Raw genomic sequence first — 18,870 nt, forward strand, 5'->3', positions numbered from 1 at the left:
GTCATCACTGGTGTAGCCAGTTAGAAACATAGAAAAACCTACTGCACAATACAGGCCCTTCGGCCCACAAAGTTGTGCTGAACATGTCCCTACCTCAGAAATTACTAGTCTTACGTATAGCCTCTATTTTACTAAGCTCCATGTACCTATCTAAAAGCGTCTTAAAAGACGTTATAGTATCCACCTCCACCACTGTTGCCGGCAGCCCATTCCATGCACTCACTACTCTGAGTAAAAAAACTTACCCCTGACATCTCCTCTGTACCTACTCCCCAGCACCTTAAACCTGTGTCCCCTTGTGGCAACCATTTCAGCCCTGGGGAAAAGTCTCTGACTATCCACACGGTCAATGCCTCTCATCATTTTGTACACCTCTATCAGGTCACCTCTCATCCTCCGTCGCTCCAATTCTCATAAGGCATGCTCCCCAATCCAAGCAACATCCTTGTAAATCTCCTCTGCACCCTTTCTATGGCTTCCACATTCTTCCTGTAGTGAGGCGACCAGAACTGAGCACAGTACTCCAAGTGGGGTCTGACCAGAGTCCTATGTAGCTGCATCATTACCTCTTGGCTCCTAAATTCAGTTCCACGATTGATGAAGGCCAATACACCATATGTCTTCTTAACCACAGAGTCAACCTGCGCAGCTGCTTTGAGTGTCCTATGGACTTGAACCCTAAGATCCCTCTGATCCTCCACACTGCCAGAAGTCTTACCATTAATACTATATTCTGCCATCATATTTGTCCTACCAAAATGAACCATCTCGCACTTATCTGAGTTGAACTCAGGCCACTTCTCAGCCCAGTTTTGCATCCTATCAATGTCCCGCTGTAACCTCTGACAGCCCTCCGCACTATCCACAACACCTCCAATTTTTGTGTCATCAGCAAACTTACTAACCCATCCCTCCACTTCCTCATCCAGGTAATTTATAAACATCACGAAGAGTAAGGGTCCCAGAACAGATCTACAACCACTCTTTGCCTTCTATGAGCAAGCCAGTTCTGGATCCACAAAGCAATATCCCCTTGGATCCCATGCCTCCTTACTTTCTCAGTAAGCCTTGTATGGGGTATCTTATCAAATGCCTTGCTGAAATCCATATACACTACATAGAGATCACCTGTGTGCAGTCAGGTGTTTCAATTGACTGTAGTAAAAATACACCTGTATCTGGAAGGTCTTAACTGCTGGTGAGTCAGTATGCTGGCAAAAATTGCACCATGAAGGCAAAAGTACACTCCAACCAACTCTGCAAAAAGATTATTGAAAAGCACAAGTCAGGAGATGGATATAAGAAAATTTCCAAGTCACTGAAATATCCCTTGGAGTTTAGTTAAGTCAATCATCAAGAAATGGAAAGAATATGGTACAGCTGTAAATCTGCCGTCTTCAAAAACTGAGTGACTGTGCAAGAAGGGTATTAGTGACTGAGGCCACCAACAGACCTACGACTACTCTGGAGGGGTTACAAGCTTCATTGGCGGAGATGGGAAAGACTGCATTTTTAACAACTGTTGCCCAGTTGTTTCACTAGTGGCAGCTTTATGGGAGAGTGGCAAAGAGAAAAGCTCGGGGGGGGGGGGGGGGAAGGGGGAATCTCTCATGGAATCTTGGCTAGAATTTGCCAGAAGGCATGTGGGAGTCTGGAGGCAGCTGGAAGAAGGTGTTATGGTCTGATGAAACCAAACTTGACCTTTTTGCCATCAGATTAATAGCTATGTTTGCTGTGGGGATGCTTCACTGCAGCAGGCCCTGGAAGGCTTGTGAAGGTAGAGGGTAAAATGAATGGAGCATAATACAGAGAAATCCTGGAAGAAAATCTGATGCAGTCTGCAAGCGAACTGCAACTTGAGAGAAGTTTTTTTTTCCAGCAAGACAAAGCCAAAGCTACACAGGAATGGCTTAAAAACAACAAAGTGTTTGGAGTGGCCAAGTCAGAGTTCAGACCTCAAACCAACTGAGAATTTGTGGCTGGATTTTAAAAGGGCTATTCATGCAATCTGACTGAGCTTGAGCAGCTTTGTAAAGAAGAATGGGGAAAACTTGGCGTGTCCTGATGTGCCAAGCTGATAGAGATCTATCCACACAGACTCGAGGCTTTAATTTCTGCCAAAGGTGTATCTACTAAATACTGACTTGAAGTTGATTATTTTGTGTTTAATATTTGTAATAAATGTAGACCGATTTGTAAAAACTTGTTTTCATTTTGACACAAAGGATCTTTTCTGTTGGTCAGTGTCAAAAAAGCCAAATTAAATCCACTGATTCAGTGTTGCAAACAATAAAACATGTAAGTTTCCAAGGGGGTGAATACTTTTTATAGGCACTGTATGTGCAGCTTGATTATGGCTTTACACAAGTTTCACGAAGTTTTCTATTTTAATTCAATATCGTTAAACATGTCAGAGATGTTTATTTCTAATTGCTTTGCTTATCGAGAATTATGTTTCAGATGATTTATTTGCTAATTTCCAACACCCCTCTGTTCTACCATCCCATTTTCAGATTTCTACTTTCTCTTTTTAAACCAATAACTGGCAAATATTTTTGAATTTGCAGTGTAATTGCCTAGTCTTCAAGTTTACCAATGTTCAATAGCAATAGCTATTAAAATATAATTTAATTCTAACTTGTAAACTATTGCAGTGTAGTGTAAGAAGTCTTCATTGACCTGATTTGCTCATTCTCTTTACAAGGAAAATGTTAACTTGCTTCCTGTTTCAATTTAAAAATGTCTTGGAATGTGGTCATCACTGGCAAAACTAACTTAGTTGCTTATTAAAAGGTGATGTTGGATGCTTAGTTTTGTATGTGGCCACCTACAGTCAAGAAATGGTGCAAAGCTAGGCCTGAATAAGGTTCCAGAAGGTGCAGATGTGGAAATTAAATTAAATTAATTTTTAAGTAAAATTAGTCTCAAGAATGGTGAATATGAAGCTCCTTGTCTATTTATCAAAAAACAAAATAAGATCATCTAATTAACTCATACTATGGAGGGAATAAAATTTGATGCCCTGACTCAGCTTGATCTTTATGAATGCGGATTCACAGCAGTGTTATTCATCCTTAACTGCCTTCTGAAATGGTTATGCAAGCCATTTTATTAAATAAGAACAGCTGTGTCAAAATAGAATAAGGATAATGATTAAGTATTTATTATCTGTCATCCCATTTGCCCCAGTTGACTGGGAATGTCCTCAGGAGTGCTTGGAGCCCCATGTTTAAATAGGAAGAACTGTCTATGGTCTACCTGACATTGTTACTCTCAGCATTGTAGCTCCACAGCTAATATCTTACCTTCTCCATTGTAAATCTTGAATTCATCCAGACAATGCTGGTGGGACAATGCCTCTAGAAGTGGTGTAATATTTATGTACAGGAATGATGGAATACCAGTGTATCTCATGGCATCATGTCAAACACAGACAAGAACCTGAGTCGTCAAGAGTAGATTCATTAGTTACCATTCTCTTCCCTCTAATGCATTGTTACTTCTCTGTATTGAAAATACTTGGAAGAAGCACTGAGCGGACTTCTATATCTGTTAATAAGATTAACAGTTGTGGTAATTTTACTTGCTGACCTCTGAAGTACTTGCTATCTGACAGGTGATGAACAAATGAATATGAAGGAGAAACTTACGTAACCTCAGTAATCAGCTTTTTATGGTTGTATCTGTCCATGACAGTGTTGACTATCACATTATCCTTTTGGAAATGGTCAGATTTTCACACTAAGGGCTCCTTCAATGTTGTGTGGCATTAGCATCATGATAATTGGGTTAGACTGAATGTATAATATAAAATTTGGAATACAAGAGAAACTGAAAGATATTTACCTTACCAGAATTGTATTCCAGTACAGTCTGTCAGTATCTATCCTTTACATCGCAGTCAAGCCGCTGGACGAGTCCTGGTTCACTGAGGACCACAGCAGGGCATGTTGACAACAGCATAAATTATTCCTAAAAAGTCCAGTTTAATGATGCCATAGCATACAACATGTTTGCTAAACAAGTAAAATTATGTGAGTTAATCAATTTGTGAATCAACAGATAATATCATAGCTCTGCAGTTGTGTCAAGTTTAGCACAATTATACAGCTAACAGGAGAAGATGGCTTCAGGAATATCATTCTCTGTGTTGGTGAGATTTGGCACGTGAGTAGCGAAGAAAAATAATTTGGGAATCATCTTCAGCTGGAAGTCCTGAGTGGATGATGCATCATTGCTTCTGCAACCTTTGTCATTTATGGAAGCCAGCTGATACCAAGGAGTACTGAATACAGCATTGGCATTGGGATCAGATCATTTCTGGCAGTAGAACTGGAGAATTGCTCCAGAAATAGTTGTATCTCCACTCGAATTGTTCTTCTGCATTTAAAACTCTTGGTGTTTTTGTCAGGCTACGTCCACACTAGACCGGATAATTTTGAAAACGCCAGTTTCACGTAAAAACCATAGGCGTCCACACTAGGTGTTTTTAAAAATATCTCTGTCCACATTAAAACGGATATTTTGGTGAATCTCCTCCTACTGTGCATGCGCAGGACACATCTACTGAAAACAAGTGACATGTTTGGTGTTGAATCTCGCTGTGAAAGTCTTGGTGTGCTGTGCGTTTGTTCATTTACGGACTAGAAAGACTTAAACGACGGACAGCTGTTGGCGGTCGTGCAGGAGGACTTAAAAGTTAAAAAAAAACAAATACTGGAGCGTATGGAGGCAACCGACAGGGAGCTCATGGACAGTATGTTCCGGCTGATGACGAACATTGAAAAACTGACAAACTCTGTTCCATTAATAAAGCCCCTTGTTAAATGTATAAAATATGTCTGCATCAGCATTGTTTTGTATTTCCAAACAATGTTACATTAAGCTGTTACACATCTATTGTCAGTGAAGTACTTGCATAAATAGGTAAACCACCTTCATACGAGCAAGGACAGAAAACAGGGCAAAGTGAGTATACTTATTTATTCAGTAAGTTATGGGTCAAAGTATTTGGTGAGTACATTTCTAACTCTTCTGGCTTCAGTCTCGTTGCCGTCTGTTCTGAAATTGTTAGGTTGCATTCATGGAATCAAATACCGCGCTGCCATCACCATCTGTTCTGGCACGTCATGACAGCGTTTCTAGATTTCTCCGGTTGCCCTCTCCACACTACTCTGACCAATCCGGCGTTTTCAAAATTACGCACTCTGGAGGGCGTTTCTGAAAATCTCCGTTTTGGGGGGGACAAAAACGCCATTTTAGTGTGGACAGAGGGTAAAAACGAAGAGAAAAAGCTTTGGTTATGGATTTATCCAGTGTAGTGTGGACATAGCCTCAGTCTGTAAAATTCTGTACAAAAAAAAAGTGAGATTGGATTGGTGCCCTAACTTCTTAAAAATCACCATTTTCTTAAGCTGCCAGTAACAGCAATATTAAGTGGCACTTTCAAATTTGGTTTTGCCATGATTGCCTCAGCCTCAATACAGCCTTGATCTAAATAGAAACTAAAAAGCTGAATTCTAGAGATGAGAATGATTGCTCATATTGCTCATGGGATTCAATAAGCTCATGGCTGGTCATCTGTTTCAGTGCTACTTTATGCATCTAACTTAATTCCTTTAATACTCTAGTATCTTGATGATCTTTGAATTGAATGTATTCAATATCTGAATCTCTTCTGACCTTTTGAATACAGAACTTTCTTGCCATCTGGTATGTAAATAGTCAAACCCTTATTAAGAAACTTTGACCTCATAGTTCTAGACAGGAACCAGAGGAAGCATAAGATCAATGAAATTTTTGTATGTTTCAGTCAAAGTACATATAAATTATACAACCTTGAGATTTGCCTGCTTCCAGGCAGCCACAAAACAAGAAACCCAAAAGAACCTAATTTAAAGAAAGGCCAACACCCAATGTGCTGAGAAAGAGGGCGATTTTTTTTTTAAAGCACAAACCATGCAAACAGTAAAAGCAATTAACAGCATTCCTAACCAAATTGAGTCCATGGACCCGAATCCCAGAGCAGCCGGAGTAGGCCCACACCCTAGTTCTAAGCTCATTGTATAGTGAGGCAAAATCGCTGTGGTTTGCAGACATGAAGCACGTAGGAGCCAGAGCAGAGAATAGCCTCAGCCTCAGCGCTGAGGAGAACAGAGAAAACATTGTGGAGCAGAACCAGCTCAACCCTTGTCTCCAGTCCTGACACCCTGCCTTTTCAGTCCATTTGGCCCGGTGTTTAAATTGTCCAAGCACCGGGTTGTCCCCCACACTCGAGCCTGGGCCCCGCTGCATTGATTTTTTTTTTATTAAGTGCAATCGTGAACAATAGCCAGATCAGAAATGCTGATCAAGTCCAACTGGTTCCCAAAGAGAACTTTGATAGGCCAATCAGATGGTTCACTGCTGATCAGCGATAGAACATTAAAAAAAAGTGTGTACAATTAAGAAACATTCTCTCTGGGCTGCTTCTGGCATGTACTCAACCTTTCCAAATCAATGTGGCGGGTTCCAAATCAAACCTTCCCATTTAGGTGGATGGGGACCAAAACAACTCTTCTTCAAATATAATACCACCGTGGTCGCTCCAAAGTTCCATCTTCTCCACCTCTCCTGCTTCTCCAGGAATATGCCTCTACCTTGCTCTAGTCTGTCTTGCATTCACAGGCCTCGACCTACCGATCAGCCTCTCCTTCGCTCACTACTTCATTGTTTGCAGTAATGGTTTACCACAATTTTCCATATTAAAAAAGTGTTATTAATAGAGCATTTAGTCAAGTTTGTTGCTTTGAAAACACCCAGTAAGTTGTTGCCCACCTTCAGTAAGTTAGATCGCTTCTCACTTACCTGATCTCTGGAAAATGTAGACCTTGTCTGCTTAATGGCTTCTTGTTGAACAAATTTCACCCCTGTGGCTGAGTGGCTTGTGTGTTCTTATTTATGTGTATATGATACCTTGTTAAATGATTAAATTCAGAATATATCCATTAGTGCTATTTTTTCACTTGCGACATATCTAAATCCAAGTCATAATTTCCTAAATTATATCAAGATGATATTTGCTTAATTCTCATTTCAACCATCTTGTGAGCTATTGGTGAGTGTGAGTGCATGAATGTCACAGGGACATTGCTGTTGGTGTTGGTGCTGCACAGATTCAGTGCCTTTGGTTGATCTGCCCTAAATTCCTCCCATGTCCCAAAGGTAAATTAATTGACTACTGTAAATTGACAGGTTGTCTGAAAGTAGGAGTAGTTGACGGGCATGTAAGAAATTTAAGGAATAGGAATCCTTTCAGGGTTGGCATGGACACTCTGGGCTGGATGACCAGCTCGTGTGATTTTAAAAAGATGAGAAATAATGAAAAGGTAAATTTTCATATGGATCCAAAGCATCCAGAAGACACTTAGTCATTCTATTCGTGTGTCAGCATTTCAGATTTGATTCCAGTTGTGTTAAATGTATGTGTAGATAACTTGAATTATCAGAAGGAATTGTCCTATCAACTGCGAAGAAGTATAATTCAAAAGCTGCTTAGTTGTTTTTCTTGATTGTCATCAGAATAATTGAGATATTTAAAACAAGTTTTTATAATCTGCTAAAACCCTACAATTGTAGAGGTTGTTATTTTTGTATGGTTTTCTTATTATTAATGCATTTGTAACCTACAGATGAAGATTTGCATAATAGAGGAAGTGGAAGTTGTATTGTGATTTGAATTTATTATGAGAATTTTGAAGTTTCTTTGTCCTTGGTGTAAATGCATGAATAATTCTGAATTCATTGTGAAAGATTTTTTTTGTAATGTATTTTTTTATTATTGCACTCTTTTTAGGGCTTTCAATATTTGTTCTGAAATGGTTTACATTTTGCAAACTAAATTATAATCAGCTTTAGTTGGTTACTTTTAAAAAAAGTATAATATTGAAAATCTTGTACATAAGATTTTGCTTTACTATTTTTATAGTTTTGATCAGTTCATAACCTGGCCAGCTATGCAGCCAGCTGCCCAGATGCAGATAACGTTTCAATGCACAAACCAGAGCTAACTACCTAAGAAATTGACCAATGATTGTTTGGTATGCCAGGGTAGTTTCCTATGCCTGTTTTAAATGTTTTGTTAACATTATTGTTCATGTTTGGATTTTTTATCTGTTTGCAGTGAGTTTGTTAGTGGTGAGACGTCACAGGATCCAACGTATGGATCTACTGGTCAGTCCTCTTCCTCTTCCAGTTCTTCGACCTTCTGCCCAAAAACATCATCTAGACCAATTGTGGAAAGGCAACCAAGAATGCTGAACTTTAGAGTGGAATACCGTGACAGAAATGTGGAGGTGGTAGTTGAAGATACCAATACAGTTGGTAAGATTTTAAAATGAACAGTTCATTAACCGAGAAAGATTTGTGTACCTTTAATGAAAGTGCTAGGTCTCTCAGGTCCCTCAGAACAACAGCACTTATGATCTTTTATATTTTATAAGATACTCAATTTTTCTACTTTTCCACATCATGTTCTGTATTATATTCTATCTAACATATTTTGCCCGCTCACAAAGCCTCTTTCTGTATTCCATTTGCAAGTTCCCAGAAAATGAAGCAGTCAGCCTGGTGGCAGCATGGTACACATAGCATTTGGGTATGGGCTGATAATTGGAAAGTGAACTTTATTTGACTAATGCAATGAAAATCTCCAGGAAAAAAATTCTCAATCCCTTATTCACTGTCATCATTGTTGTCAAATTTCACATCAGTTCCTTGGAACTTCGATGGCAAAAGACAACTGGAATAGCAATATTAAAACTGCAGAAGTCTCTGAAGGCAAGTAAGTAATTTAACTCCCAACTTTCCAAGATGTGATGAAATAATTGTGATATGCATAGCAGCGTGCAGCTCTAAAAATGCCTTTGGCCTATGCTGTCTGGATGAAAGCAAACTGCTTGATCGACCATCCATCATTGCATTGGATCTGCTTGCGAGTCAAGTGAGCAGTTTTGTTATCTCTGTTTCAGTCTGCTACATATGAAAACCACGGCTATATCTATGGACTATATAGTTAATGGTATCATTTTAAGGTGATTTTAAAAAAATCTATCACTCAAAGTCAATGAAACTTGAATGGACTCTGGTTGCTGGCATGATTCCCCTTTTAGACAGTGGAAAAGCGGGTGCCGCTCTGCTTTCAAAGTTCATCTAAGGAAGTGTGGCTTTTGACTCCCAGTACTGACCATTCTGCTGTTAAATGTACTGTCTCTGGCAAATAAAATCAGAGATCTCAGAGCTAGACTGCTGTACCAGAGGGACATTAGGACCAGTTGTGTTTTTTGTTTCATGAAGTCTTGGATGTACCCTACCATTTTGGATGCAGCAATATAGCTGGCTATCTTCACAATTCACAGCCAAGATAGTACTCCTGAGTCTTTCAAAGGCAGTGGAAGATGCTTTATGATCAACTCCTTGCGGTCTATAAATGTTGTAGTGCTGTCTCAGTCCTGCTCACCCAATCTGGAACATCTCGCAATTAAGTATCATCCATTTTATCTGCCGTGGGAGATTTCAATTTTCATCTTGGTAGCAGTGTACATTCCACCTCAGGCCATTGTCAAGCAGGCTTTAGATGAACTGAACTATGTAATCAACAGGCTTGAAACAGTGCATCCTAATGCCTTTTCCATCATCTGAGATCTTAATCACCCAGTTTGAAAAAAACCCTCTAAATAATTGTTACCAACAAATCACTTGTGAAACCAGAGGAGCCAGTGCACTGGACCTCTGCTACACTACCATCAAGAGTGCTTACTGTGTATTCCGTGCCTGCACTTTGGAAAGGCTGATCACCTGGCTGTACTTCTACTCCTTGAGAAAAGACTGAAGACTGCAGCACCAGTAGTGAGGGCTAAGAAGGTTTGTACAAGGGAGGTGCAGAAACTCTTGCAGGACTGCTTTGTATTGGTGTACTGGACTCTATTCAGAGATTCATCTTAGAGTCTGAATGATTATGCCACTGCTTTCATGGACTTTGTTAAAACCTGTATGCCTGTGAGAACATACTGTATATATCCAAATCAAAACCTGTGGATGAACCAGGATGATCGTAGTTTGTTGTGGGTTAGATCTGTGGCATTCAAGTCTGGAGACCAAGGACTATTTTTTTAAAAATCCAGGTACGACATATGGTGGGCTACCTCAAACAACGGAACACTTTTGAATGAGGTTGGAGGTGGAATCGGGTGGACATCAACTCTGGCAGGGCTTGTAGGCCATTACTTCCTACAAAGTGAAAAGTAACGCCATGAATGGCACTGATGCCTCACTCTCATATAAGCTCAGTGCCTTTTATGTAATTCCTTGGCTTATCCTTACAATCCTCATATAAAGACAAAATACTAACCATTTTTCAACACTCTATCTGTGGCTAAAGAAAATACAAAGATCTCTGTCAGGGCTCCAACAGTTTGTTCCCTTGCTTCCCCACAATGACCAAGATGGCGGCGTGACGCAGTTTGCAGCGGCCACTCCGGAGCTGATATCTGTTATTTGTTAAGTGGGGTGCCGTGCACAATCCTAATCTGATGAAAAATTAACGTGGGAGCATGGAGGAACATCTGGAAATCTCCAGGAAGGCCTTCTTCGTTGCTGCTGCTGTTGTGAGGTCTGGGTCTCTGCTGAGAAGAACAGGCCCACGGTCCTCGGCCTCGTGTTGCTGGTGGCCGTCATAGTGCGTTCAGCAGAGGATGGTGCCGAAGAGGCTGTGCCAGAGGGGATGGTCGGAGGCTTGGAGGTTGGACGGACTCGGAGTCCTCTGCGGTCAGGGCGCTTTCACTGTGTGCTGCGTCTGCGAGGCTGAGTCCGACGGAGCTTTCATTGTGTGCTGTGTCTGCGAGGCTGAGTCTGGTGCCGTGGAAGTCCTTAGTGGGGGTATTCCCTTCTGCTGCCTGCGTGGGATGACGAGTCTATCGGGACCCTGAGGACTTGTGGAAACTGTGTGGTGGTTTCTTTCAAATTTATAGTCTTTTAACATCTTTGGGCTATTTTTACTGTGCCCATGGTCTGTTTTTTAATCAATTATGGTATTGTCTGCACTGTTGTAACTATATGTTAACTATAACTATATGTAACTGTGGTTTTGTGTAGGTCTTGTAGCTTTAGTTTTTGGCTTGTTGGTGGTAGAGTTGGTCTCTTGACTTGGTGTGTCTGGGTAGTCTTGTTTTGTCTGGTGGGTTTGGAGCTCCTTTCCAAGAAACACGTTAAGATGGTAACACGATATTAATATGCAGCAGCCTCTCCGGACTCTGGATTTGGTGATTACCAAACGTTTTGTGGATTTTCTGGTGTAGTCTGTTTTGTCGTGTGCTTTTGTGATATCATTCTGGAGAACGTTGTCTCATTTAAAAAAAAAACTGCATTGCATTTGTGGTTTCTAAATGACAATAAACTGAAACTGAACTGAACTGATATACCTGGTCAGACCCTAGGATCCACCTTGAAGATGGCCATCATCATTTATTCATAAAGTATGTGTTTTAGGCAAACACGGTTCTGTTGCCTGAACACACTAACTTCCAAGTCCTTCTCCATGGTAAATACAATTGAGAACTATTTGCTTAAGAACTTGCCCTTTCTCCTGTGGTTCAACACATAAATGACCACACTGATCCATAGGAGAGCAGTGAATCTCTGACTCAATATCCTTTTGCTCTCATGTGCTCAGTTTTTTAGGATTCTCATTTATTTTGTGTGCCAAGAATATCTTTTTGCCCTTCTAATTTCCTTAAGTGTAATACTTCATGACTTGTATTTCTCAAGGGCTTTTCTTGATCTTCGTTGACTATACCTAAAGTATACCTCCTTTATCCTGATCTGGGTCTTAATATCTTTTGTCAGCCAGGGTTGCTTAAACCTGCTGGTCTTCCTCTGTGACACATCAACCACTTGCTTGACCTCATTTCTCAAGAGGAGGTAGAGTAATAGGGCCAGTAGTAGTCGAGTAGGGCTATCTACATATTGCTTCAGAAACTCTTCTGGTTGCTTTCAACAGATTTTGCCTCATCTAATTCTGTAGCACTGTCAATATTCCCCTGATCTATCCCTATGGCCTTGCAGGTTAATGTCACTGATGCCTTTTTAATTCCCATTTTGAAATGATTGATTTTCTTTGCTTGACCACCCTTTGTTGGTTTATCAAATTTTATGATTTGTCTTTGGAATGTTAAGAAGCTTTCTCTATTTCTGTGAGTGAGCCATTGTATTGTGGTCATTTTTTATCTCCTAAATTTCATCTTGGGATATATCTGAGTCATATCGATTGGTATATTTTAATTATTTATTGGTTATTTTAGTTCTCACTCTTATCTAATTTCTGAAATTCAAGAGATTAAATTAGGTTATGTTTAACTATTTCTCATGTTGTTGGCTTAAATGAAGAAGGGTCTTGGCCCAAAACATCAACTGTTTGTTCATTTCCATGAATGCTGCCTGACCTGTTGAGTTTCTTCTGTTTTTTGTATGTGTTATTTTGGATTTCCAGCATCTGCAGAATTTCTCATGACTATTAAAAGAGGCTGGATAGAATGGACATGGAGATGTTATTTCTAATAGCGGGAGAGTGTAGGACCAGAGGACTCAGCCCCCGAATAGAAGGACGTCACTTTTGTTTGTCAGAAGATAGTGAATCTGTGGAATTCTATGCCACAGATGGCTGTGGAGGCCAGATTTTTGGGTATATTGAAAATAGAGGCCCACGGTTCTTGATTAATAAGGGTGTCAAAGGTTATGTGGTGAAGGCAGGAGAATGAGTTTGAGAGGGAAAATAAATTGGCCATGGTTGAATAGCGGAGCAGAATCGATGGGTCAAATTGCCCAATTCTGTTTCTGTTTTATGATCTTGTTAATGATGACTGTGAAAGTACTGGGTTGTTATTTGGAAAAAATACAGCTGGTTCACTGCAGTCCTTCAGAGAAGGAAATTTACAATCTTTGCCTAACCTGGCCTAACTGCACCAACGTTAACTTCTCAGTTCTTAAGGACAGTCAATAAATGCCAGTATTGTCTATTGCAGCCATGTCCTCTGAATCTTTTTTTTTAATCCTGTATTTCTACTTTTCTTGCCATTTCCTTGTAAGTTTTACTTTCAGCTGAAGGTAATTGTGTCTTCAGTTCACTGTCCTAAGGTGGTTCTTTTGACATTATAGTGCTCCTTCAAATCCAATGGGTTGTCAATTTAATGTTCAAATGACTGAAATGGATTTTGTCTATGTATAAAATCTATACTAGACAATCTTGAACTTCATCTACAGATTGGCAAATATGATGATGTGGCCATCTCTGAAACTTGGCTAAAGGATGACTGCCATTGGGAGCCAACTGTCCAAGGATATACGGTGTATTGGAACGATAAGTTATTAGGCAGGGGAGGTGGTGTGGCCCTGTGTATAAGAAATATTAGATCATTAGAAAGGGGTGACATAGGATTGGAAGGTGTAGAGTCTCTATGGGTTGAGTTAAGAAATGGCAAGGGTAAAAGGACCCTAATGGCAGTTGTATACAAGCCTCCAGACAGCATCTGGGATGTAGATTACAAATTATAGCAGGAGATAGAAAAGGCGTGTCAGAAGGGCAATGGCATGATAATCATTGGGGATTTTAACATGAAAGTAGATTTGGAAAACCAGGTCAGTACTGGACTTCAAGAGAGAATTTATAGAATGTCTAATAATGGCTTTTAAGAACAGCTTGTTGTTTAGTCCACTAGGGGATCGGCTGTACTGGATTGAGTGTTGTGCAATGATCCAGAGGAGATAAGACGCTTAAGGTTAAGGAACCCTTGGGGAACAGTGATCACAATATGATCGAGTTCACTTTGCAATTTGAGAAGGAGAAACTAAAATCCAGTGTGTTGGTATTTCAGTGGAATAAAGGAAATTACAATGGCTAAAGCTAGTGGGAAGATGGAAGATTGCAAAGCTTTCAAAAACTTGCAGAAGGAAACTAAGAAGGTCATTAGGAAGGATAAGATGAATTATGAAAGGAAGCTGGCGATTAATATCAAGGAAGATACTAAAAGCTTTTTTTAAGTATATTAAGTGTAAAAGAGAGTTGAGGGTAGCTATAGGACCAATAGAGAATAACACTGGAGATATTGTAATGAGAGCAGCAGAGACGGCAGAGGAACTGAATGCGTATGTTGCATCAGTCTTCACAGTGAAAGACATCTGCAGTATACCAGACATTCAAGAGTGACAGGGAAGTGAAGTATGTGCATTGAAAATTACAACTGTGAAGGTGCTCAGGGGGCTTAATAGTCTGAGGATGAGTTAATCTCCTGGACCTGTTGGAATGCACCCTCGGGTTCTGAAGGAAGTAGCTGAAGAGATTGTGGAGGCATGAAACAATGATCTTTCAGGAATTGATAGATTCTGGCATTGTACCAGATGACTGGAAAATTGCAAATATTAGTCCGCTATTTAAGAAGGGTGGGAAGCAGCAGAAAGGAAACTATAGACCTGTTAGCCTGACACCAGTGATTGGGAAGTTGTTGAAATCGATTGTTAGGGATGAGATTACGGAGTAGTTGGAGGCACATGACAAGATAGGCCAAAGCTAGCATGGTTTCCCGAAAGGAAAATCCTGCCTGACAAACCTACTGCAGTTTTTTTGCAGGAATTACAAGCAGGGTAGACAAAAGAGATGCAGTAGATGTGGTGTACTTGGATTTTCAGAAGGCCTTTGACAAGGTGCTGCGCATGAGGCTGCTTAGCAAGATAAGAGCCCATGGAATTACAGGGGAGTTACTAGCATGGGTGGAGCATTGGCTGATTGGCAGAAAACAGAGAGTGGGAATAAAGGTATCCTATTCTGGGTGGCTGCCGGTTACCAGTGGAGTTCTGGCTGGCTGCTGATTACCATTCGGTGTTGGGAGCGCTGCTTTTTACGATCTATGTCAATGATTTGGACTATGGGATTAATGGATTTGTGGCCAAGTTTTCCAATGATACAAAGATAGGTGGAGGAGTGGGTAGTGTTGAGGAAACAGAGAGCCTGCAGAGAGACTTAGATAGTTTAGGGGAATGGGCAAAGAATGGCAAATGAAATACAGTGTTAGAAAGTGTATGGTCATGCACTTTGGTTGAAGAAATAAATGGGCAGACTATTATTTAGATGGGGCAAGAATTCAAAATGTAGAGATGTAAAGGGACTTGGGAGTCCTTGTGCAGGATACCCTAAAAGTTAACCTCCAGGTTGGGTCAGTGGTGAAGAAGGTGGATGCAATGTTGGCATTCATTTCTAGAGGTATAGAATACAAGAGCAGGGATGTGATGTTGAGGCTCTATAAGGCACTCATGAGACCACATTGGAGTATTGTGTGCAGTTTTGGGTCCTTATTTTAGAAAGGATATACTGACATTGGAGAGGGTTCAGAGAAGATTCATGAGAACGATTCCAGGAATGAAAGGGTTACCCTCTGAGGAACGTCGGGCAGCTTTTGGGCTGTATTCCCTGGAGTTCAGGAGAATGAAGGAGGGATCTCTTAGAAGCATTCCGAATGTTAAAAGGCCTGAACAGATTAGATATGGCAAAGTTATTTCCATGGTAGGGGATTCTAGGACAAGAGGTCACAACTTCAGGATTGAAGGGCGTCCATTTAGAACAGAGATGTGGAGAAATTACTTTAGTCAGAGGGTGGTAAATCTGTGGAATTTGTTGCTATGAGAGGCTGTGGAGGCCAAGTCATTGGGTGTATTTGAGGCAGAGATGGGTAGATTTTTGATTAGCCGGGCCATCGAAGGGTATGGGAAAAAGCAGGGGAATGGGGATGACTGGAAGACTTGGATCAGCCCATGATTGAATGGTGGAGCGCACTTGGTTGGCTGAATAGCTTTCTGCTCCTCAATCTTATGGTCTTATATCAATTTATTTTATTATCACCTCTGTAAACATCATATTCTAAACCATATTTCGTGGCAAACCTTTAATTTATTATTAGTTTTTTTCCCTCAGTAATTGAAACTTTCTGTAGATCCAGCAAATGTGATTTTTTTTAAATTTCTAATTTTTGCAGGTGCTATCAAGCAAATTTTAGAAAATGAGCTGCAGATTCCTGTACCACAAATGCTGTTAAAAGGTTGGAAGTCAGCAGATGTAAATGACAGTGTGAGTTTATACTGCTTTTTAAGAGATTAAAAAGTTAAAGATCTGCTTCATTTGTCACATGTACATTGAAACATATAGTGAAATGTCTTGTTTGTATCAGTGACAAACACAGTCTGATAATGTGCTTGTGGCTTCCCTCAATTGTCACCATGCTTCTGATGCCAACACAGCATACTCCGAACTTGCCCTAACCTTTGTCTTTGGAATCAGTTGGAAACTAGAGCACCCATCAGAAGCCCATGTAGTCACAGGGAGAACATACAAACTTCTTACAGACAACAGTAGGAAGTGAAATGTCAATTCAACTTGCCTTGAATCCTAGGGACTTTAACTTTTTAAACCAACCCAGCATGTCACAGCCTTGTCAAATACCGTATTAAAATCCTTGTAGACTGTATCAACTATACTGCTCTCCAACGCATTTTGTTACTTCAAATCATTCTGTCGAATTGGTCATCCTCTGACTAAGAAAGTGCTTACAATTGTTAATTAATTTGTCTTTCAAAGTGCAGATTAAATCTATCCCTTTTTTTTTCCAATTTTCCTACCATTAATGTTGGACTCACTGACTTGTAATTATATAACCATATAACCATTTAACAATTACAGCACGGAAACAGGCCATCTTGGCCCTTCTAGTCTGTGCCGAACACTTACTCTCACCTAGTCCTACCGATCTGCACTCAGCCCATAACTCTCCATTCCTTTCCTGTCCATATACCTATCCAATTTTTTTTTTAAATGACAAAATTGAACCTGCCTCTACCACTTCTGCTGGAAGCTTGTTCCATACAGCTATCACTCTCTGAATGAAGAAGTTCTCCCTCGTGTTACCCCTAAACTTTTGCCCCTTAACTCTCAACTCATGTCCTCTTGTTTGAATCTCCCCTACTCTCACTGGAAAAAGCCTTTCCACGTCGACTCTATCTATCTCCCTCATAATTTTAAATACCCCTATCCAGTCCCCCCTCAACCTTCTACGCTCCAAAGAATAAAGACCTAACTTGTTCAACCTTTCTCTGTAACTTAGGTGCTGAAACCCAGGTAACATTCTAGTAAATCTCCTCTGTACTGTCTCTATTTTGTTGACACCTTTCCTATAATTCGGTGACCAGAACTGTACACAATACTCCAAATTTGGCCTCACCAATGCCTTGTACAATTTTAACATTACATCTCAACTCCTATATTCAATGCTCTGATTTATAAAGGCTGTCATTATATCATTAATGGCATAAATTATATCTCATTTATTGGTGTTTTTTGAATAAAATCAACATATTTGCTGTTCTTCAGTCATCAGGTATCTTGCCTGTGGCCAGCAAAGATTTAGAAACCTTTGTTAGAGCACCAGCAATTCTTTGCTTTCCATAGCAGTTTGGCTTGCATCTCATCAGGCCCTGGAGAATTGGAACTTTTAAGTACACTATGACATCTATTAACCCTATTTAATATGAATATATTCCAAAAAATTATCTACCCCTTCCCTGAATTCTTTAATTAAATGTTCTTCTCTGTGAATATGTATTAGAAGTATTAAATAAAGACCTCACCAGTGTGCCCCTGCATCACCTCTAGTTTGATATTTTTGTCCTTGATACATCCTGCTCTTTTTTCCGCTGATTATCTTCTGTCTTTGATATATTTATAACATGCGTTGGAATTTTCCAAATTAATTAGCCTGTTCTCTTTGCTTTTTTTTAAAGTAGAAGTTCTCACCACCCTTTCACATTGTATAAATTTTGAAGGTCGTCCCTTGTTTTCAGTTCACAATACCTACCATATGGTTTCTTTTTATCTAGTCCTTGAGTTTTGGGATTTCACATACTTGTTGACGGTATCTTTCACCCAACTTTCTTTGCCTCACTCTTGAATAACTCCACTTGTCAGTTGTGGACCTGATTGCTATTAGTTGCTCTGCTTACATTTGCCAGGTCCATTGTTGTTGAAATCACCTTCCTCCAATTCATAACCTTCCAAAATCATGGTTACTGGTTACTGTTGCCAAAGTGCTTTCCTGCTAGCACCTCCAACACTTGCTCAGTTACCTTACCTAATATAAAATCTAGCTTTGTCCTTGTTCAAAAAGCTCTCCTTGCAGTAGTTTAATGTGAAAGTTGTCGATGGGGTGGAATTTTTTAAACTGTTCCTAGTTAACATTGGGTAAGTTGACATTTCCTACCTTAGCTCTGGATTTGTCAACATGTCTGCTCCTTTATCTGCTGCTGACTATTAGCACACCTTTAGTATATCCCCAACAAAGTGTTTGCCCCCTCTTTGTTCCTAAGATCTACCCATACGGCCTCATTTTGAAGAACTGTCTAGGATACCCTTCCACATTACTGCAGTAATGATACTTTATTCCAAGCACAACATGCTGGAAGAACTCAGCAGGTCAGACAGCATCAGTGGAAAGGAATAGAGTCGATGTTTTGGGACAAGACCCTTCATCTGAACTGGTGAAAGATCTCGGCCCGAAACGTCAACTGTTTATTACTTTCCACAGATGCTGCCTGATCTGCTGAGTTCCTCCAGCATTTTGTGTGTGTGTGTGTGTTACTCTGGATTTCCAGCATCTGCAGAATCCTTTTATTCTGTTATTCAACATTGCAACATCATCTCTGTGTATCTTGTTGTAACTTTAAGACAAGGTAACTTTGAAAGGCTGGACCACATTTTAAATAGATACTACTGCCTTGGTTATTTGGGGTTGGTGCTGTCTT

The 18,870-nt window shown here is 40.1% G+C and overlaps 1 protein-coding gene across 1 annotated transcript in view; it reads left to right on the forward strand.

Moving 5' to 3' along the window:
- Positions 1-18,870, forward strand: part of faf1 (Fas (TNFRSF6) associated factor 1) — a 329,838-nt gene that overhangs the window by 23,494 nt on the left and 287,474 nt on the right. Inside the window, exons 4-5 of the mRNA XM_073063028.1 lie at positions 8,162-8,361; positions 16,056-16,147. Coding sequence (XP_072919129.1) covers positions 8,162-8,361; positions 16,056-16,147 — 292 coding nt within the window. The remainder of the gene's footprint in view (positions 1-8,161; positions 8,362-16,055; positions 16,148-18,870) is intronic.

This window comes from Hemitrygon akajei, chromosome 12, assembly GCF_048418815.1.
Source record: "Hemitrygon akajei chromosome 12, sHemAka1.3, whole genome shotgun sequence".
Taxonomy (NCBI): domain Eukaryota; kingdom Metazoa; phylum Chordata; class Chondrichthyes; order Myliobatiformes; family Dasyatidae; genus Hemitrygon; species Hemitrygon akajei.